The sequence below is a fragment of the Idiotropiscis lumnitzeri genome, chromosome 8, assembly GCF_059441095.1.
Source record: "Idiotropiscis lumnitzeri isolate Australia: NSW breed Sydney's pygmy pipehorse chromosome 8, RoL_Ilum_1.0, whole genome shotgun sequence".
Taxonomy (NCBI): Eukaryota; Metazoa; Chordata; class Actinopteri; order Syngnathiformes; family Syngnathidae; genus Idiotropiscis; species Idiotropiscis lumnitzeri.
The window spans coordinates 10,156,992-10,180,386 of NC_142398.1; the positions used below are offsets into that span (position 1 = coordinate 10,156,992).

Here is a 23,395-nt window from a genome sequence, read left to right on the forward strand (position 1 = left end):
CGAGAAGAAATCAGTCAGAATTTTGAGAGATGGAAAAATTAATTATTGATTTTGTTCTGACATTATCGCATAAAAAACTAACTTACATTAAACAGCACACATCATATAAAAATGAAAACCTAAACAATTTTCATTATGAAATGACAACTTTTTTTAATCATTAAATGTGACTTATCTCATAATATTACAACTTTATTTATTTAAAAAAAAATACTGTACTTTTTTAAGTTGTGTATTTTTTTTCTGAAAAGGAGCATACTACATGTAGTGGCCATTTAAAAATTCTGATTGTTGTATCATGACTGTTTTCCTAATAAAATTTAGATTTTGTTCCCCCAAATTCCCCTTGTATCCACATAAAAAAAATTCCTCTCCTCATATTACCATGTGCTTTTCATCATGAAAAATGCCCCTTTGTCTAACAACTACAACTTTTTCCTTGTAATATTTGGCATCTATTCCATTGTGATAAATTTCCCCTTCTTTTTTTTACAACTTTATTCTTGTATGATTTTATTTCTTTTTCTTTTTTTTTCCAGTGAGGCCCTTTTAACTCATTCATACTATTTATATTCGAACTTGCGTTGGGGGTTTATTTTTAAAGGTGTGTGATTTTAATGTTAAATATAAATATGAGCAATCTTACAAGAGGCGATAAGCCCTGCCCTTTCAAAGACCCTTGAGGAAAATCTAAGTGATGTACAGTTAGAAATGTGGGAAAAGACGCTTCCGAATTGTTTCTTTCAAAATAAACGTAAGATTCGAATCAATCATGAACGGCGGATAAACCTCAGCAAGCGGGTTTTATTTTGAAAAGAAAATCGCTACATTTCCTCCACGCGATTTCCGTATTTGACGTGGTGAACTTGAGCAGAGAAAGCAGACGGGTTAAAAAGACGCTCGGCTCTTTTTAAGACGCAGTCTGCGAGGAGACGCGCGCAGGAGTGAGAAGGACGTGACCGTGACGCTGATGCACAGACAACACGTCTGCGCCGTTATTACACACGCGCGCTCGTGTAGGCTCGTTGTGGATGATCTGTTGCGAGACCAGGAGGGAGACCGAGCTGCCTTTGCAGAGATTTACGCACGACGCGCAACTTTTACGCACGGATATTTGGCCACGCTGGACGTAGATCAAGAGGACTCTCACGCCTTTTGACTACAACTTCAAATCGGACGCGCTGATTTTTGAAGCGTTTCACACGGAATGTGTGGGTATTGACGCACTTGGACACATTTTATTTTGGGGACTCGCTTCAACTCGCTGCCCATCATCCTCACCCGTGGAGCACAAGCCTCCACGCACCTGCCCGACCATGGCCAGACTCACACGTCTAGCCTGAGTGTGAGTCATTATTATTACTGCGAGGCTCTGACGGGTTGCAACATATTCAGGATCCTTCACATTAACCAGAAGGGGGAAATCCGAGGCTCGTCGGTGAGAGTGGACGCCGAGGTGCTCAATGCCCAGCCGGTCGCTGGCGGCTCCTCTGGCTGGGCGGCAACATGAGGTCGTGGCTCCCGCTGCTGCTCCTGGCCGCGCTCTCGGCGGCGCGCCTGAGGCTCGGCAGCGCTGAGGTAAGAGCAGAGAGGGCAAAAGGACTCACTCTGTAATTGAAAAAAAAAGAAAAGACTTGTAAAAGTCGTTTTGACTCAACTCCATTGGTTGAGTAAAAGTGAAGTACAGACAGATCCTGTTTGAATTCAAAAATACAAATGAGGTTTTACTGTCAATTATACAGATAAATTGATACAACTAGAAAAAAAGCATGGCATATATTATAGCACACATTACAGTACTTGCAAGTTGCCACAATCACTCTAGCCAAAAACAAGAAATTTCTTGAATTAGGCTATGAGTGGGGAATATCTTGTTTCTCTGACTCTATTGTATCAGTGCTGATAATGCCCTGTCGTTCACGTCTGCTTACCTGATATTTAAATCAACCAATTACGGTTTCAACCAATTTAATTAGGAATTTTCAAAAATCAAAAAGTAACTTTATGATGTTTCGTCATCCGAGGTGGTTGGAAAAAAGTAACAACTTCGAAAAAATTAGGAGAAAGTTGTCTTGTTCTTGACAATATGTTCTGCACAAGTCTAAACACGGCATTTGCATTAAAGGGGAAGTCAAACCCCAAAATGTATATGCAACAATAAGTTCCATGTGCCTCCGCTAGTCTAAACATGGCATTGTGATTAATATTGGGTTTATGGAACAAACATTAAGTTTCAAAATCACCCATTTTTAGCCATCTCAGCCATTTTGTCACTTCTGTCCATCCATCCTTCCATCCATTTATCATCCGTCCAATTTGAGCTAATCGCATGCACTACATAAATACAATACTTACATCACACATATATAAACACACCCTTACACACACATGCACGCACATGCACTTTTGTACAGGTTGCCCTCTGACTATTGTCCCTGAGGTTGAGCTCGGGTGATTGGCGGCCGCTGATCCAGTTTACATAAGAACAACAACTAATCTGCTAGGGATTTCACCGACTTTGTGTGTGCGTGTGCGCATCTGCGTGCATGTCCAGCTGCGCGCGTGTTGCTGGACATATGCGCTCGTGGATGTGTTGCGTGTCAGAAAAAGCGCAAAGGCTCGTAAGAGTATTTGATTTTTAAGCCCACTTTGGTGCAATGACATTGGGGAACAAAAATGTGGCAAGTTGCAGCTGTTGCGTGGCAACCATATGATGTCACCAAACTTAAAATGAACATTTTGTATTAAATACAGAGTAGCGAAAAGAAAAAAAAGATGCATTTTAGTCCCAAAGTCCGGATATTGTTTTTTTTTTTTTTTTTTTTTGGGAGGGGGCATTTCTAGTTCTCGTTGTGATGTTTCATAATGACTCATGAATGATTCATGTTGTATATCATTACTGATGGGAAAAACTAGAGCGATTGAGCTCTGCTGTCTTACTGGTGTTTTAGGCTACTTAAGTAGGTTCATCATATAAAACCACCACTTCTTCTAGAATCTAGATGCAAAACGAAACCAAATTAAATGCACCAGGATAAATACCTTAGCAGGGGTGTCACTTGGTTTGATAGACGGGGGGCCTCAGCTACCAGGAGATGCATAGGATGTGAGAGAACGTAGCGCGCTAGTACAAAATTTCACAAATAGCTAACAAAAAGAAATTCCTTTTATTTTGGACAAATATAACAGTGATACAATACTGTGCAAAACAAATATATATACAGTTTACTGCACATATATGTAAGAGACGATAGCTAGCTTGTTCAAAACTCCCTGCCCTACGCCTAAAGAGTTGGGCATGTGTTAGGTCTTTAGCCTATTAAGCTAGCACGCGCAACACCCAACCAGTGTGGATGTTGATCTGCATGGGTTTATAAAAAGAAAATCCCTACATGCTTGAGTCACGATAATATATGCGCTTACTTTCTACAATGCTTGGAAACTAAACCATTCAGAATAGAGATTTTAGCCACTAGCTAGCTTGTAAGCTAACAGGCTTCCTGCTGTCTGTTCGATGAACAGGTGATGGGCTCATCCGTGGCATCAACACCTCGCTTCGTAATTCCAGTATTACCACAGCGAGCTGTTCTGTCAATTGTGACATCCAGGAAAGATGCATTATCAGGGTGTTGACTTGGCTAACTAATCAACTAACTGTACATACGGTTGAAATGGTATAGTGGAAGACTACTGGTTTCTAACCTTTGTCACCAGGCGGTGGAAGAGGGGCAACTCATCATGACAGACTAAACGGGTCCTGGTAGTCATTTTAGCCACGTCAAATAAATAAATAACTAAACAAATATCAAGGCAAACTAAAATGGTATGGAAAAAAAATCTCACTCTCTCCATAATTCAATACTACCTTTCTACATGTACATCAGTATTCAACTTTAAACATGCATTTAGAAACAAATGTTAGAATTCACCTTTCAGGGTCTCTCTTTTCAGCGCTACAAAATTAAGGCCTAATGATACCAGTGTATGTAGTGTGCAGGTTTAAGCCACAGTAGCGATGGATATAATGATTGAATAAAAGCTCATGAAGGCACAAACCTTCCAGGAACACTCAAATGCTCAATATGACACTGCTGTGGAAACACAAGTTCAGCACATTTAAAGCGAGAGATTCTCCTATCCAACAAATACAAATACTGTGCATTTATTTAGTGTTTTGTTATTGTGTGTGTGTGGGTGTGTGTGTGTGTGTGTGTAAGCGCTGCCAACTGGCCCCATAATTACATTCCATTACACCTCACCTTTCTCCACAAACATTCCATAAGATTGCTGTGCCTTCCAGGCTTCCTGTACTGCGAGGCCCACTGCACCGTGTGTGTGCGTGTGTGTGTGCTTGAGTAGACAACACTGTATAAACCCTGAAATAGTCAAAACAACACAGAGGAAAGGCCCCCCAGAAAGGATAAAGTCAACATTTGAGGTGTAGTGTGCAAATAAGTAACTTTGCCCAGCATCCGAACTGGCTCATTTAGCAGGGCCAGAGGTGTATTAGTAGCGCCGTGTCCACTTTATTGCCGCCTCCCTTTTTTCAGGAGCAACTATTTTATTCATGCCCGTTCAAGCATGGCGCGGCTGTGCAACTTTAATGCTCTGTTTGTGAGAGGATTTCTGGACAAATTGGGCGGAAAGCAAAGTGGCTGTGTGTGCGTGCATGTATGCGTTTGCTTAACTAGGTCAGCCAGTGGCTTGTGAAAGTCATCCAGGTGTCTTAGGCTGAGGCCTACCCTGCAGTAGACAGAGATAAGATGAGAAGTTCAAACTAGCTGGAGCAGAAACATCAACGAGAGAATGCAAATGAAACATAATTTCACTCGCTGGTGCATGAAAAAGATGTTACCGCTGGTGATTTATTTATTTTTTTCTGCTGATGGGTTTCTAGACGGTGTTGTACATTGATATAAGTGACTGTGATTCATAACTGTGGTGGATTGTCAACCTGGCAGCACTGTGTGCAAACTTGCATAACAATGTACCCTGTGTTAAGTATCATAATTACAGGTTGATGATAACCATGTATGCGGTGTGAAAACTAGCATAACTACGAGTTAATGATAGCCGTGAACGCTGCGTTCAGTAGCATAACAACAGGTTGACAATCATTGCGATCATGAGCATAACTACGGGTTATCATGAATCCGTAGTCATGATAGTTATCAGAGCTTACCCAGGCACATGCATTACTTTCGTGGCTTGGTCATGTGACGCACACCACACAAGCGCAAGAGCCGCTGTAAAGTTAATTTCAGGCAATGCGGGAGGGTGATATTGCCCAACATAGCGACGGCATGAAATGGATGAAAATTGCTGAATTGATCTGTTTAACTCTTATTGCACGAATGAAGTATTATTCATAAAACCTTGTTTGGACAAGTCAGGGTTTATACGAGTTTAGTTCCCCTCAGGGCGCAGTATGATAGGTTTGTGTTTGTAGAGGTCTGAAGTGCACTATAAAGGAAGAGAAAGCATTTTAATGTAATGTTCCTGGTATGTAGCTGACGTGCTTTAAGTCAGCAGGCTCAGACTCCAGCTTCCCCTCGGCCCTTAGCAGGAAGAGCTGTTTAGAAAACGGATGGAAGGAGGTACAGGACAGTGTCAGCGCGTAACAATGGAGGCTTGTGTCCGCTAATGTGAAAGAGTTGGAGACGGGGCGGCCAGCCGGACCGACAACAACTTCCTTCCACAGTGTTGGCGGTACGAACGGGCTTTGAGAGACACAATGTGGACTTTTGTTTTGAGGCGTCTCATCTTAAACATGTGAAGAAGCTGCAGGATCAGACCACTGGGAATGCTTCCTTCTGATTGGTTTACAGATCTGATCTGAGCTGATTATCCCAGTGGAAGACTCAAAGACAATTATTTATTAAAGATGGTAAACGTACATGTGAAATGCTTTGTTTTATTATTTAGAATTAAGGGCGTATTTAATCAATCAAATAAATAAGATGTATGTACAATTGCTTATTTTACTCTAATCTACAATAATCGGTGGTGCGGTGACCGACTGGTAACATGCCTGCTTGGGTTTTTTTCTCCGGGTATTCCGGTTTCCTCCCACATTCCAAAAACATTCATGGCAGGTTGATTGGACGCTCTAAATTGTCCATAGATCGCGAGTGCTTCTTCGTCTTTGCGTGCCCTGCCATTGGCTGGCCAACAACCAATCAACACCACCTACTGCTTGAAGTCAGATGGGATAGGCTCTAGCATGCCCCTTGTGAGGAAAAGCAGCTTGCATGACAGTTGGATGGATTTAAAATAATCAATTAACCAATTTTTTCAAGAGAACATTGGATAATAACTAAATACATCCATTTGAACTAACCAAATTAGATGGGCCAGATTATTGGTTGATGAGATTACAAATAATTTAAAAAAATGTCACAATACAATAATGGTCCATTTTAATTTTATTACAATTAATCTGAATATATTTACTTCTCCATCAATTTCATTAAGTAAATCAAAATGTTAAATGTATGTGTGTATTATACAAATATTGACATTAGATTTTTTAATTCAATTATAATTAACCAATTATCAAAAAAATACACCAATATAATTGTTCATTTTCCTGAGATTTTTTCACTTTATCATTAACAATAAATCAATGAACCACTTATTTCAGGCTCTAATGGATAATAATTGTGGAACAACATCCATTTTATTGAATCAGTTTTACAGGGACATACTTTGCCCACTTGCCCACAGGCTGTATTCTTAACACGAAGAGCTGTTCAAGTATTTGACAAGTGAATTGAAACGTTCGACATTCAGACCATTCGTGTGGCTCGTATAAACCTCATTTGCAGCTCTGATTATGTCGTAAAAAAGTCACTTCAGCCCAGGTTGAGTAACAATACAATCAGCCCGCTCTCCATCCGTGAATGAGCTTCCTAAAACCCCGGTAAGCCGCGCTGAATACCGCTCTTATCACATTTCCACAAAAGCATGACAAACAAGCGACTTATCAATTGTAAATTGAAGAATTCCTCCGGGCAGCTGTGTAAACATTTTTCTTACTGGCGTGTGCGCAGTGGGTTGATTACGTCACGACATCGAATAGTGGTTGTCAATTTCATAAATGCAGTTTCCGAATTACCCATCATGAATGCAAATGTGATCTAACATTAAAAAAAAAAAAAACTGAAATCCCATGTACAGTACTCATCAAAAACAAAAATCTTGCCATCTATACTATTGTGTTTTAATATCGGTCATGATGGTGGTACTTGGAGAGCAAAGTATTTTTTAGGTGGTTCTTGGTGTAAGAGGTTTGAGAACGACTGTAAGATGACATGTGGAACATGCATCGTTACCGCTGCCTTCTTGTAACAGCTTAAAAGCTAAAAACAGTTCCTCAATATTATTACGAATATGCGTAAAAATAAGGGTTAAATCATTTGGAAAAACTGTATTCTGGCAAACTTTGTGATGGAGCGCTTGCATTGGCGCTCAAATGAATATACAGTATGGAGGCGCCCTGAAAGGCTGTATAGGTTGGAAGTAAGGTGTGTGTGTGTGTGTGTGTGTGTGTGTGTGTGTTTGCGGCCAAACAGATGAGGAGAGAGTTACAGTCTGCACACATCAATCATCCCCACTGTTTCCTGTTTGGGAGGAAGTGAAACTAGAGCAAGTGTTGAGATGGTGACACATATGCATAATATACTTCACTTGACTTGCTATATTCTTGCTTTACTGTTTGAGTCTTGAAGACTCTTTAGCTGACCAAATCGGATCTGCATTTGTTTGATGTAAGTGTTTGGGGTGAATATGTGCCGGTTCATTTACTTTGTAAGTCCGGAATGTATTAAGAGTAATAGAGGACTACTTACCAGGAAGACAGCAAATTTTCTCAGTGATTTCCGACACTCACACCCACATACGCGCAGACACACGTGCACTTACACAGGCACACGCACACACAATTTTATACAAAACAATAAATAAAGTAGCAGTAGTCGTCACTTTAGTCAAAACTAGTCACTGCTTTTTGGTGGAACAGAAGATGGACAAAAGAGAGGTGTAAATATTATAATTAGTGCTGTCAAGTGCTTAATTTTTTTTAACTAATTAATCACAAAAAAATTCATGTTTAATCACAATTAATCACATCTTTCAACTACAATTTTTCGCGAAGCTTGTAACAGATATTTCCTTGACTAATATCTTGGAATTGATGCAAAATCACCAAATATGAAGTATATTTAATTCAAAGACTGTTCTAATAGCTTTCTTGGATTCTTGAATATGATCTAAATGGAGACATCTTTGCAGCCATTTTTTCTTCAAAACATTTCTCAAAACTGCCCACAAGCGCCACACTCCAGCAGTGTTGGTTTGCAAGGCCCAGTGTTAACTTAAACACAGTGTTTTGTTGTTCTGAGACGCGCTAAAGATGTACAGCTAATATGGCGTAATAGTGTAAGAAATTGACTTTATTTAAATAGAAAAATAAAATTGTTTGAATAAAAACACAAATCATTTCACAAAGTGAACAAAAAGGTTGTGCTAGATTCTCACACGGCCTGTCTGCTTTCCAAACTAATTCTAATGTGCTGCACTCCAGTGTGAACTCAGATGCTCACATACGTGCGCTTGAGGGCAGCCAATTAACCTCACTTTGACAGCATTAAAAGTTTGGATTTTGTACAGACAACTTGTAATTGTTCCACTAATATTTCCTTTGCAAGAAAAGACCCGTGCCACTGGACTTAATTGCAAAACAAACCAGTTAACACGAGAGATAACAGTTCATGTGTTTGTCTTTGTGTCTCTGTAGGGCGATCCGCTCCCTGCGTCGCTGGTCGACCTGGTGAGGAACTCTCCCGTCTCTTCCGTGGACGACCTGAAGCTACTGCTGCAACGCGAGGCAGATGCAATAGGTAAGCACAAAAAAAAGAAAAAAACACTTCGAGCAAGTGTTAAGATGAAACCCCCCAGCTGACCACAGAGGCAAGAATGTAACCCTCTGTGACCTTAATGAATGTTAAGCAAAAACTGCCTCAGTCTCAGAAAATATGCAAGCAGGCAAGATGAAAAATGCATTAATGTTATAAGTGAAATGAAGTCACACATGCATTTATTAAAAGGCGGATCCTTTGATCGAGGCGTGATGCATAAATAAAGCGGTGACACATCAGCGAGCATGGAGACAAACGTATGCAAAGAAACAGGGCAAGATGAGTCAGTTTTACTGTGAAGGACCATTTCATGAATAATTTATTCTCAATGTTTAATTATGCTTTTATAGAAAAGTCCAAAACATAGCTTACTCTTTTATCTTCCGCAGCCTGTTTAGCCAGCCAGATAGTTAGGCCTTAGTTATGAAGTTTGGCTTCTTTCATCCTTTTTCAACCCCTCCAGCATGGCTCACTGTGTGTTTAGCCAAATACAGTATGTTTTTTTGTGTGTTTTTTCCACTTTGGTGTTTAACCACTTCTGCAACACGTTTCGTCAGCCAAATGGCAATCCATAAAAACATACATTTCATGACTATATACATGAAATCACCGTGTCATTTTTTATACCTCTTTTATTTTTTTCAAATCTCTTTGACATGACATCACGTTTTTGTCTTCGTTGAATCATAGCTCTCTCTTTATTTAGCCAAGTGCATTGTTTCAATTAGTTCAACGGTTTTTAATACGTTTCATCTTTTGTGCAGGCCATTTAAGGTAGCAAATCCGTCCGGCCTGTATTGCTTCAATATATCTCAGTTACATGTGGAACATAAATGGATCAGTACAAATGCTACATTAATGAAGTGACACATACTCAACAAAAATTATGACAGAAGGGTTTAGCAGGCAATATTTTACATTAGTCTTGTTTCTCTAGAAAGTTTTGCAGTAATTACATTATAATTAACCTTTACACGCCAAAATAAAGGTGTTTTACCATCAGTGTCAAGTCTCCTCCCCCCAAAAATGTCTTCTTTTCCTCATGCATCGCATAACAAACAAAAGGAAAACGTGAGTTTGCTCATAAATTTTGTCATGTCACATCTGGTAAGCTACAAAAAAAAGTCGAACGCCTGCTGGCGTGAGAGCAATGCAGACCATTGCCAACTTTAACGCAATTAGGCAAATGAAATGAAAAGAAGAAGAAAGGAATCAGTCGAGCAAATCTGAAATAATGGCACAGAATATGAAAACAACTTCTGAAAATAATTGGAAGCGCATCAAGTGGTTCATTAAGAAAAATACAAAAGAAAAAAAAAAACTAATAACCCGAGACAACCTCGCTCTTATGCACACTCAGGGTTATAATTAAAGCCAAAGGGCAAAATATGAAATGCATGACATATGTGTGAGCGCACGCATACGCACACTACACACACACGCACACACTCACCCCGACACACAACACATCGATATGCATGAGCGCTAAATTTAACAGCTCACAGTTTCTTGACAGTTCTGAAACAAATTGCTGTAGAAAATAGACTAATTGTTAAAATCGTAGGAGAAAAAAATGGGTTCCTTTCCAGTGAACAATGACTTCTGCGAAAGACAAGTTTGTAAAATGTATGAATCCCACTTGTGAGCTGCTTTCACACAGAGAACCTGTAAAATGACTGGGTCAGAGACCCTTTTACGCGGAACCCAGCACGAGCAGGATCTTCCATACAGTCACTTTGTATCCAGTTCCTGCATTACTCTCGAATACTACCTCCAAATAGATTAAAAAAAATGCCAGGTCGATTTGTGACTTTGACACAAGTTTCTCCAAAATTGCTTCATAAGAGCTTAAAACAGAAGAGCTGGCATTTAACCGCCTTTGCCTTTTACGCACAACCTAGCCAAGCCTGGGATTTTGCCGCGATGCAGAATTAGATCATCAGAGTCTCGTATAGGAAATACTTGACCGATAGTTGCTTTTACCAAAACAGAGCAGGTAAAATCTGAGTTGTTTTAATTTTCACATCTTTCAGAGATTCCCTTAAGCACCGCTGCAGATGCTAACTCTAAAAGATGGGGGGAAAAATTAAACATGGATCCAAAATTGTAATATTTTTGGGAGGTTACAGTGCTAACTTGGGCTGTTTCAAACAAGGGTTTAATTTTTTTTCTCTCTCTGCCTTAGAAGATGAAGATAATCGCAGCCTTCTCACAAACCAAACACATGGCCGAAACATCAGAAGCATCGGTAGGCTCCACTTGTCCACTCGTCTCATTCTCCTTCACTGCATTTTATTTTCTCGTCTTGACCTCTTCCATGTCTCCATTCAATCCTCTGCCATGATCAGTGGAGGTTGAGATTGCCCAGCAGGCAGTGTGCAGAGTTCGGACCGAGGTGATGGAGGTGACCAGGTCCATGTTGGACCGTCGCAACGCTAATTTCATGCTGTGGCCGCCTTGTGTGGAGGTGCAACGATGTTCGGGCTGCTGCAATACGAGGCTGCTGCAGTGCGTACCCACCGTCACCGCCAGCAGACACCTGCAGGTAAGCCCCGCTACTCACCACTGGTTGATAGTCATTAAGGATCGGATGGGAGGAACCCGCCGGTTCTGCGTCATACTGTGGACCTTTTGAATCCCACCTGACAACACTCAGTCACACGCGGGGGCATTTGTTAAGAGTGAATTGTTTCTGAATATCAGTCTTCAGTAAGTCCTTCAGACAACATGGCCACCCCATTGAATTGGCCCCGCCCCTACTGATCTCTGTGTCAGGTAATGAATAGGGGGGTAGCAGTTGTCCCATGACCCAAGGAGGGCTAACAGAGGCGGAATGCCAGGTGTGTGGCAAGGGGATAGCCGTAACTCGCAACAAGAGTACATATTGTTTAACACCCAAGACTCACTTGCATGATGCTGCTGGCACCACACATCAAAATATCTGAATGCACAAAGCTGCAACAGCTCAATGAACACAACGTTTGGGCACAGAAATGTCCCGTTTGGGTGAACTCTGTCAGAAAGGCACATGCAATAAATGGTGTATATACCTGGTTTGAGAGTCAACAAATTGACACAAGGGTGCTGAAAAAGATTATAGATGGCGGGACTGACTGGTAAGAAGAAAAAAGATGTGAGGGCCGACATGATATTTTTTTTTTTTTACGGGGTCCCAATTCTGTGGTGAGGTTGCTGCTCTTTTTTCATAAGATTCCCTTGATGCCTTTGACTTTTTTTTACACTTCTTGTTGAGAACGGCCGCTGTCAAATGGACCTCAGAAGGTGGAATATTTTGTTTAAAAATACTGTGGACATTGGCTCAGTGTGAATGCAAACAGGTGGAATCAACTCACCGACGGCCCCCTTGACATTTTTACACTCTCATTTTTGTTCTGATTATACAAACAAGATAGGGCATGTGAACAGATGCTTCGGGAACATTTTGTTACCTCCAGGCTGGCAGCTTTTCTGACGCAAAGCTTCATATTAGGCATGATCGTAGACAAGTGGCATCGTGTTGACATACATTATATGCTCGTGACAATCCAGTCCAGCTGTGTGGCGCACCAATAAAGAGGTCCGCATCTGCTAAGATAGAAAACGTGTCCGCATGCATGATGTCAATTCTAAAACATGTTGGAAAATGACACTTGAAAAATCAGTTCTGGCAGGAAGCCACCACATTTCCCAGGCGTTATTAGCTTGTCTGGAATGCCAATGTGACTTGCACAACACATTCTCACAAGAGTGTGTGTGCGTGTGTGTGTGTGTGTGTGTGTGCAGGTGATGAAGATCCAGTACATCAATAGGAAGGCCCACTATGACAAAGCCACCATCTCGGTGGAGGACCACCTGGCATGTCGGTGTCAGCCTTCCTCGCCCAACCCGCCGCCACTTACCTCGTCGTCCCAGCCCCAACCGTATCTCCCACGGGCGGCCCACCCCGCTCCACCCAAGCCCCACGGCTCCAAGGCCGACCTCCACCGCAACGATGACCTGAAGCGCAACCAGCGGCTCTACAACAGCGAAGAGCAGGAGCCTGTAGCGAGGCAGTGGCCGCAGGGGGGATACACGCAACTGGTGCACTGGACGCAGCCGAGGGTGCCCCAGCCGGTCAACAGCTGGCCGTCTGACGCGTGGGCCGGACAGGGCAGAATGGGAAATCCACCACAGGTTGGCCAAGGGAGCGGACATGAGGGCAGTCGCGAGGAAGGCGGCGAATTACATCGTCAGCAGTTCCCGTCACAGAGCTACAACCACAGAGATTCTGATGATCGGAATCTTAGGACGCAATATCGACTCAATGCCCCCCAGTCGGACGGTGTTTCCCACCCAGACCCGACTCCATCGCCCCAATCAGAACAAAGCCCTACCCCTGTTTTGGGCAATTCCACCAACCATAAAGACTTTGTGACTGGCCAGCCCAACATGGAGGCGATGCCGACACACCCGAGGACGCACGCAGAACAACCGACAGAGACTGGGATGCAGGACAATGAGTTGGCCAATCAGGGTGACGCTAAGGACTTGACACTCGCCAAGAGTGGAGGTCAGCTCACAGAAGAGGAGAGGAGGCAGAAGGTTCTGGAGGTGGTTCTGGGGGAGCTAGACCTGCCCACTCATCTTCATCCTCATCATCCTCAGCAAAGACCAAAACCAGGTAGGATGACATTCACATTTTTTGCCGAGCAACGAGGAGCCATAAAGGTAGCATGCAGTGGAAAAAGGAAACAGCTAGCCATTGGTAGCTTTAGCACAGGTTCCTTTAGGCCAGTGGTCCGCATCAACCAGTTTGTGGCCTGACAGTGGTTCACGGGCAATTTAGTCCTGAACCACACAGATACATAAAGATATTTTATATTTCTAGTGGCAAATCAGCAAATCATATAGAGTATGTCATGATCAAGAACATACGTCAGCACCCACCACCATCCCAGCAATGTTGGGGTAGTGTCGAACAATTGTTTGGTATTGTTTTTGTTTCACGATGTCAAGATGGGAAAAGCCTTATAACATGGGCTATCGGAGTAACAATAAGGTTGAATCATAAATTTAGCAGTTTAGTTCCTTGTGAGAGAACAGCAACATGTGCAAAAAGCACTAAATCATTGATCAATTGTGCATTTAGTGAAGGTCAAATTAAATTCAACTGTAATAGTTATAGTGCAATTTAGGTCCATTTTACGGAAGTGGATTAGGGCCATGAATGAAAAAAAAGGTTGGAAGGATTCTGACTATTTTCTCAGAATTCTGACTTTAAAGTGAGAACATGTGGAAGACCATCCATGCGGGTCCATTTTGGCTGCTGCACACAATGCATGATGGGTAACAAGGAACAGGAAGTTGCACAGCGATGAACAAATCCGCATGTTTCCTGCTATTCTTCCCACACCACCAGAGAATCCAAAGTTGCTGGCACCTTTTTTTTGAATTAGTCTTTTTATTTATTAAATGCAAGCTCCAAGGTCATCAGGTACCCTTGGGAGTCGTTAAATTCTGTGAAAGTTCCACACTTAAAGTGTTTGTCCTTGATAATGTTGAGGCTACAATCGTGCATCCGGCACCTCACTGGTACATTTGTCTGACAGTGTACTTCTTATTGTGGCAAAAAGCAGAAAGGGGCAGATGATTCGCACAAAAATGTGTTTTATATGTGTTTTGTGTAGGGAGCAAAAAAATAGCACCTTATATTATACTTCATAAAAACACACAGTAATGACGTAATTAATACAAAATTAAAAAGGATTAAACTTTTTTTGTGGCAATTTCTCCTGCGAGGCACACATTTGGGGCCAATATAACACAGGTGGTGTACTGCGAATACTTTTATTTAGATTCAGCTCCTCTCTCAATTTCAGTATGGCAGTAATATAATCATTCTATGTAGAGGATAAATAATATACGTTTGTAAGTATTGCCGTATTATCTGACTACATGTGTTGCTGCACTGCCCATTGCATGAGGGGTCACAACAGTGCCATATAGATGCTAATTGTTAGCCTGTGTGCCTTTGGACTTTCCCATTGGATGTTTGCATAATCTTCGCGTGTTTCAAAGATTTAGACACAATGCAAAAGTGCAGTGAGTTACATTTTCACGAATCATTTCTAGGATCATACTTGCTGCGGCATTGCTATTGAAGCAATATTGGTTCATCCATCCATTAACTGCCCTTTCGTAAGGAAAATTGACCAGAAATCTTCTGCCCTGTGGTAGATTAGTGGTTCACTTGGTCCGATTCTGATTCTGCTCTTCCAGAAATGTTTTGAGGAGTTTTGAGTTGTAGCTATTGGTTGTGGATCACTTTGCTAGCAGTGTAGTGGTTCACATACATAAAGTGACTTCACACTCAATGACCCATTCAAAAGTGGCCTGGAACTGACGGTTGATTAGGCAAGAGTGTAGTTTTCCGTTTGACGTAAAGAGGATAAGCGATTAAGAAAGATTAGCGGATGGATTTTCTGACTTACAATATTTCTGCCTGTCTAAAATGTGTGGCCCTTGTCCCCTGCAGAGCTGGCTACGGCCGCCCCGCCCTCCAGTCGCCAGACCCCTTTCCGGCCGGCATCCCCCCGTCGCAGGAGGAAACACCGCAAACGCATCAGCAAGGCGGCCATGAGAGACATGATCATGTAGAGCTGAGGTGCAGGTAAGCACAGAAGAACGCCTGTGGGCCCCTCGGGATTCTCTGTTTTGCTTTCAAACTTTCCTTTCCAAGAATACATGAAATCACTTGGACAAAAGGTGGTTTGAATTCTAAGAATGCTTAGGAAAGTCCTGCTAAAAATGACAAAAAAAAATAAAAAAATAAAAAAATGGCAAGACACCAGCTGGTCACCAGCTGCCGGCTACTGGCAAGGCCCCAACAACATTTAGACGGCTGTGACTCAGTTTATAGCATTGTTCACAGCTCACTTGTTTTCTGAGTTTGTCCATGAGTCGTGATTGGTAAAGGACAGGTAAAGCCTTACCTGAGCAACTGTGATGTAATTTCCAATTGACAGCAAGTGGCGAGGTAGATAAAAACGGATGAATTTTGCTGCTGAATTCATATTCCGCAAACGCATTATTAATCAGAATACCAAGTTTACTCTAGTGGGGCGACATTATTGGAGAGAAAAAAATTTACTTGACTTCCCCTTTAATATATGAAAATTTGCTAGAATAGTATTTAAGCTTCCTTCTTCTGTAAGGATGTGCAGCAATACCAAAAGGAATACTTTTAAAGTGAACTCGGAAAGTTCATGTCTGATATTAATCAAAAAGCTAGAATTATATTTAGTGTTTGATTGTTTTTACAAACATAAGATGTAGTTTCAGTTTGTTTTAAAAAAAATTAAAAGCATTTTTGATTTGATTTCATTCATGAAAATGTTTTTTCCGTTTGAGAACAGTTAGTTTGTTAGTTGTTGGTAACTATAATAACCTTGCCTTGGAGAAGGTAATGACAGACTTTTTTTTGTTTTCCTTAAAGGGACTTGTTGAAGCAAACCAAAGGCTGTCGGGACCGGAAAACCTGCTCCAAAGGGTGCATGGACACACTGGTCACTACCAGTGAGGGGCCGCATATACACTGGATAAACACTGGAAACACACTGGACATGGAGGATAGATGCAAGTGGACATCAGTGGCCAAAATGTAAAAAAAAAAAAAAAAAAAAAAAAAGTGCAATCTCAAGAACTCCTTGATGTCGGAGGATCTGTGTCACACTAAACACTGGACAGACGTAGATGTCCTGCACCTGACGAGTGCTTCACTGGACAAAGGAGGGAGTTTTCAGCTCCTTTTTGGTGACGTCTAACCTGCTCACATTGTACTACTGCCACCTAACATGGACCTCCAAATAATACATGGACGAATATACATGATCATATTAAAAGCAGTCTTAAAGACGTGGCTTTGTAGAGAGAGAGAAAGACAGAGAGACGCTGTGAGACAGTTAATAGCCCAACACCGTATATGTATAAATGCTTTGAGCAATTTCTTTTTCTTAACTTATTTAAAAACAAAAAAGGAGGACAATGATGTCCTTTGGTTCTCAAGTGTAATTATTATTATTGCTATTATTATTGTTGCTGTTTCAAGTCAAAGGAACTGTTGGTTGTACACACTGTAATTGTAATGAATGTTATTTTTCATAGAAAATAAAAAAAGCTCATCAGATGTTATATTTGTTTGTGTGCAAGTAAACATGATGACTAGTGTGTTTCAATGTGAGAGATGTTTGAGTGTGTATGTGAGTGTCAGTTAGAGTGTGTGTGTTTATGTGGGAGAGCGAGTGAGACGGATTACTGTGTACTTAAGTAGAAGAAAATACATTAGTGCTAAAGTTAAAATGAGATTTATATTTAGCATCAATTTTGGAAAAAAACATCCACCAAAAAAAAAATCACAATAGTTTCCTTCTTAAATGTAAATGTAAAAAAAAAACATATTTTGTCACGTCTCCGTTTTGCATATACGGAGTTAAAGCAAAAGGTAGTTAGAACATAAATACTCAAGTCAAATACTGATACCTGAAAAAAACAACTTCAGGTGAGCAACTAAGTCTTTGTACTTTGCTCCGATAAGTGGTGTGTGACTTGTACTCTTTGCATCAGGCTGTCGCGCAAGCCAGCGTGGAAGGGATGGTGGTTTGGTGGGCAGAAATGTCTAGTTGTCGCGGCAACAGCCCAGCAGACATGTCAACAGAGGAATATCGTATGCTGAAAGTGATATGAGAGAGGAGGTGGGAGAGTATTAGTAGATGCGTGTGTGTTTGTGTGAGTGAGAGAGAGAGAGAGAGAGAGAGAGACGCATGATGACTGAGTAGGAGGAGTGTGAAGGTATGTGATGAACACATCAAAAATGAGATAAATGGCCTGAAAATACACAATGTTCACTCAAAGCAATTAGAGCAAATGTCACTCAAACCGCACGGTCAGCAGATTCTCCCACAGGAATTGCAACTCAGCACATACTTTCCCAGACGTACACACGCATGCAAACACACACTTAAGGTCAACATAATGCAGCTCACTTCAACCCTAATTGTCGCACATAAATGTTAATCAACCCTGTAATTACCGTCTTATTACACTGTTATAAACCAAACAATGAACTTTCTACAAGGAGGAAGAGACACACGAATACGAAAAGAGAAACAACATTCTAGAGTGTGAGAGGGAATCCATTCCCCGCCCGCTGCAGGTCTGCTATGTGAATGGGTATCAAACATACGGCCTGAGGGAGAGCCACTTTATTACATGTGGTCAGCTAAAGCAAATCATGTGCATCTTCTTGATGTGTTTGACTAAAATCTGTGCAAAAATTGCAAATCGCATGCATTATTTTTTGCTGTTTCCAAAGCCACTTTTAAGTGAATTTAGAATCCATCCATCCAATATCTGAATAGTTTAGGGAATTATTTTCCTTGACTTCTGATCTAAAAATTAGTTTTCCATAATTGTCAAGTATAAATGCAATTATATGATGATACACTTACAAGATAAAGGGCTTCAGTTATTGAATATTTTTAGAATTGAGTTTTTGATTATTTAATCCAGTAATAAGATAAAAACACTATTAGAATGCGGGGTGCACGTCTTATTTGCGACCACTTGGGTATTGCATCCTCTTGTTTAAATGGAGTATCTGTAACTTGTGTGAAGGGCTTTAATAGGCGGTGACTGCACAACATGAATAATTCCAGAATGTTGAACCAGCATAAGAACAACAACAACAGGAGAGAAAGAGGAAGCATGGGAAGGGGAAGATGATTAAATTGTGACCCTGTATTTTTTAAGTAAATATTCCATTGGTAGATTTTGTTACTTGATCACAAACAAGGAGAGTGATTAGGAAGATACATTTTTTGTCAGCTGCTTGTTTTGGAACATAATTTCCCTGAGATGCTGTTTTCTTAACGTGAACCTTCTTTACACTTACGGTGGAAAACATTAAAATTCAAATGTGACCTATATTTGAAATGGGGGAAGTACCAGGTTTCTGGACTGCTTCTGCTCATTAAGGTCACGGGTGAGCTGGAGCCTAACCTAGCTCACTTTATGCAAGAAATGTGGTACACCCTTGACTGGTTTCCAGTTAATTGCAGCGCACGTGTGGATAAAACCACAATCATCGCGTGTCTTCAGTGAATGTAACGTGCATGTTTGTGTTTTCTTGCTGGATTTTGGAAAACAGCAAAGCTGAGAGACAAGACTGGGGAGCAGGAATCTTCCAAAAACGAAAATACCAGCAAACTGACGAGACGATGAAATCCACTCGGACAAGACACGAGTTCCTGATGAAAGTTGATTGGTTGACACAAAGAACCGATGGAAAGGTGTGAACAAGAACCGAACAGGAACCAAACAAGACAGACATGAAAAAGGGACACAAGGAAAATGTAAATCCACTGAAAATATTACATTTTCAAGTAAAAACCGCTTCGGTTTTCGATTTTCAACACTTGATGAATACATCAGGATCATCTTAAGACTGATTGTCCCAAACGTTGTTTCCCGCCCCCCCCTAACAATTTTGCAGCCCCCACCAACTCTGCACAGTCACAGCAAAAGCACAGTCATCAAAAAAAAAAAAAATGCAACCGAGCAATAATTCACTTCGACTTCTTCACCCCTCCAGCTCACTTTCAGTCGTCCTCTACGTCCCCTTCTAATGCTCAAGGTCACAACCTCGCCTCATGCTGCTGCTGCCAAACGGCATCCAGGTGTGAGGTTGTGTGGTGTGATGAACAGCTGAGGGTGAGCCAAAGTTCACGCCGGCCACAGAGGCCAGACAGGCTTGGGCTACTAGTGTGTGTGTGCGTGTGTGTGAGCGGCCGGCTGCCACTGACAAGAGTGTGTGACTGTCGGTGTGTTGAGAAACAAATGGGAAGGTGTGTCTGCTGGCACGGCCGGCGCGTAATGTCACCGGCGAGCACTGAGCTCGCACCGCAACCGTGGCGTCGTGTATAAACGTCGCGGTCGGCCCACCTACGTGTGACACACAGCTGACAAGACACACACAGACACACACTCCAAGGATAAATTGTCCTCGCAGCGAAAAACCCGAAAGTATGATACACGTAGCTTCCAAGAAACCAAACTTCCATGAACCTGCATGAACTTTCATCCTTGTGACCTCTCGCACAGTGGCGGAAAAGTTATGAATATTAAAGGAAATATTACATTTTTGAAATTATTTAATTATGAATATTAAAGGAAATATTTAAACCAGCTATCTAAATGTTATTATTAGTTTTTTTAAGTCTTTAAAACTTAATAAATAATTGCTATAAAATGATATCATGGCATCATAAATAATAAATATTTTAAAATAAAAGCATGACCAAACCACAGCATGCATGCAGAAAAGCTAGGAAACAACAATGAGAGAATGATTCAAAACAAATTACTGAAATTTATTATTTCTGAAGTGTGCATCAAATTGGAAGGCCTTCAAATTAATCAGTTCGACACTACCTGGTCGATTGGTGCCCGTCCCCTCGCGTAAAAACAGACCGGCGTTGACTCGCCCCCAACTCGTTTGAGCATTGGGTAACAACGTAGTTTGCTCTCAGCGTAAAAATGGGCGTGTCATCATTTTCCAGCTGGGGCAACGGTCTAGTTTATCGTATTCGTGAGTTTAGTAGTACATTTCCTTGCACATGACAGACGGAATTCATCAACAGCTAACCTCAGATTGACAGAGCTAGCACGTTCAACACTGAATTTAAGTGCAAGGGTGATTGATGACGTTTCACTAATTAAAGTGGGGGACGTACAAGTTTGAAAAGTAAAATAGCTGGTCAATTAGCAAGTGTCTGGACTCTAAACCAAAAAATCTAGAACATATTTGAACATAATATCTATAATATCTGTAATCTTATTTGTTTTTCTTCCAAATTGAGTCCAGAGTTTTAATTTGAACCTTAGCGGTCTGCACAGCAGCTTAGCTTTTTTTTCTTCTTTTTTTTTCCTTTTTTTTTTAATCAATTTAACTCTACTTTTAGAAAAGAAATTGACATTTGTTGCTATAGAAAAAATTATCAGCGTTGAATGCATGTTGTATGAAAAAAATAAATAAAAGAAAAACAACTCTTATTATATTGTCCTAATTGTTTAATTAAACCCTCGCTCCAATTCCCGGGATCAAAATCAGAAAGTTGCTCTACAAATGAAGTCAATGAGTCGCAAAACCGGTGCGAAAAGTAAAAAATATATATATTTTGAGCCTTGGGTAGAGCACAGCACTCATTTGACAAAAGAAGTGTGAGGCAAAAAATGACGGCTTTCATGGGAAATGCGAAAGGAGAAATATGAGTTTCAGTAAACCCCACCCACCTGACGCTTCCGGTCGGACATTTTAGTTTTTCATATTGTCAAGAATTACTGTGTCAATATTATCTTTCTATGGCAATAAGGAAGTGGATTTTGCCTCTTTGCATTTCACTGACTTGAAGAAAGCTGACCACTCCTCGCCAGACGCTACACACTCCCACGTGCGCACACACGTACACGCACACACATTGTGCCACAATGGTGTTGTCATGCGGCGTGTGTGTGTTTGCATGGGCCTGTCTTGGTAGTTTGGGCCGTGTGTTGTTTGCAGAGGGGGAGTTGCGTCTCCATCCTCGGCCTCATCTAACCTCTGACTTGCCGCTTTGTCGTGGGCCAAGCGTCTGTCTCCAGACACACACATGCAAACCTGCCTCGATGCTGTCTCGACCGGTAGGTGAGTCTCATCTTCAAAGTCAATCACCAACGCAAAATGAAAAAAATGCCGTCGATGCTCGGATTCGGACTGGCTAGAAAAAGCCACCCACCCAAATGTCTTTACAATCACAACCACACAAAGTTCACACAAAGACACAAAAACAATGCTCCCCTTTTTTTTTTTTTTTTTTTTAGCTCATGGTCCATATTTGTCACAATAGTTTGGTCCTCAGTCTTCCTGTAAATGGTACGACATAATTTCCTGTTATTATCTTACAAGAGGGTTGAAGTCATAATTACTGAAGTCGATGTGTGTAAGCTTGTGTCAATGGAAAGTTAATCTTTTCATCACAAACTATCACACTTGGCTCCCTCCCACGTCCTGTCTGCTTTTCTGCTCTTGTTAGAAGTATTCCCCTTGGTCTTCACAATCTTGTTGTTTCTGGCAAGATTAGTAAACAACTAAAGAGGTTTGGAAGGATAATATTCAAAATTGGCTGACTCAACATCCAGAACTGTCTAACAGGAGAAACTAAATCAGGCCAATTTTGGGCCTGACCTCAAGGCAAGATTGTAGGCCAAATTGAAAAGATTTTCTTGATTGATGCCAAATCTTTAAATGTTTTCAACACTGATTTGGGATGAGCCACAAACTGTGATTGTGATGTGAAACTGAACGATAGCCGATTGGGAAGCAACATGAATTTTGCGCTGCTCTCGGAGCAACTTGTGTTGCGCGTTTGTATGATGTGTCTCACGACATTTGCTACAGTAAAAATCAGAAGTGTTTGCAAAAAAAAAAAAAAAAATGAAAATTAGCAAATAACTAAAACAAAAATTGAAAAAAAACATTTTTGTAAATTAAATAAAATTGTGATTTCAATAAATGACTGCCAACTGAAACTGCATTGGATGTATATAAAACTCACTCAAGGTCATTTTTGTCAATTAATTTCATCAATGTACTATTTGACACATTTTATTTTCCATATTGCTGTATATCTGGACAAACGAAGCAAGGTCAAATAATCGTTTGGGAAATCTAGTATACTTTATTACACAATACTTGGTGGTTTTAATCATGCACTCGACAGATAATCCATATGTAAAAAAATAAAAGAATAAAACTAATACTAAAACTATAATTAAACCAAAGCATTTACAACAAAATGAAAAACAATACAAATGAACAAGCCTTGTGATTGGCTTGCAACCAGTTGAGGGTGAACCCCGCCTACTGCTTGACGACAGCGAGGATAGCAACAACACCTTTGTCACGTGTGCATTAGCGGTTTAAAAATGGATGGAAGGAAAAACTAACTAACATACTGCAAACAAATTTTTCGAATTTTTTTTGTCTAATGTCAGTGTAAAAAAATATCATTAAAAAATTGGGCCGAGTGCTAACATCGACTGATTAAATGGCCGGACGATTAATTGGTCAGGCTCTAGTTTTACTTGCACATTACTTGCATTGAGCATTTGTTGTACTTTGTGCCTTATTTTGAATCATTTTATTTATTTATGCAAGGTGGCCAGCTATAACGAATAACGGGCAAGGAAAACCACAAAAATATTCTAAGATGCGGTTTGTTTGCATCCACTGTGGCAACCAGGCATGAGCTCATTTCCACGTATGCATTTACAGAAGCGAAACAAGAAGTGCCTCCTTTTCTATTCCCTCTTCTGTCGTCCTGTTATTCATGAAAAGCTGCAGACACATTTCTTGCAGCCTTCCCGAATTCCCTCTTCAGTCACACTCTTTTCATGACACCGCT

At 40.9% G+C, this 23,395-nt stretch overlaps 1 protein-coding gene across 1 annotated transcript; it reads left to right on the plus strand.

Moving 5' to 3' along the window:
* Positions 1–899: 899 nt before the first annotated feature.
* Positions 900–17,082, plus strand: pdgfba (platelet derived growth factor subunit Ba). The gene is made up of 7 exons (XM_088303886.1): positions 900–1,578; positions 8,798–8,900; positions 11,104–11,166; positions 11,267–11,463; positions 12,702–13,578; positions 15,433–15,567; positions 16,393–17,082. Exons 1-6 carry the CDS (start codon positions 1,507–1,509, stop codon positions 15,552–15,554), a joined length of 1,434 nt encoding a protein of 477 aa, XP_088160012.1. The 5' UTR covers positions 900–1,506; the 3' UTR covers positions 15,555–15,567; positions 16,393–17,082.
* The last annotated feature ends 6,313 nt before the right edge of the window (positions 17,083–23,395 follow it).

Coding starts and splice junctions, on each gene's coding strand:
- pdgfba (XM_088303886.1), top strand. CDS start 1,507: ATGAGGTCGTGGCTCCCGCTGCTGCTCCTGGCCGCGCTCTCGGCGGCG. Junction 1,579..8,797: donor TGAGGCTCGGCAGCGCTGAG/GTAAGAGCAGAG, acceptor GTGTCTCTGTAG/GGCGATCCGCTCCCTGCGTC. Junction 13,579..15,432: donor TCAGCAAAGACCAAAACCAG/GTAGGATGACAT, acceptor TGTCCCCTGCAG/AGCTGGCTACGGCCGCCCCG.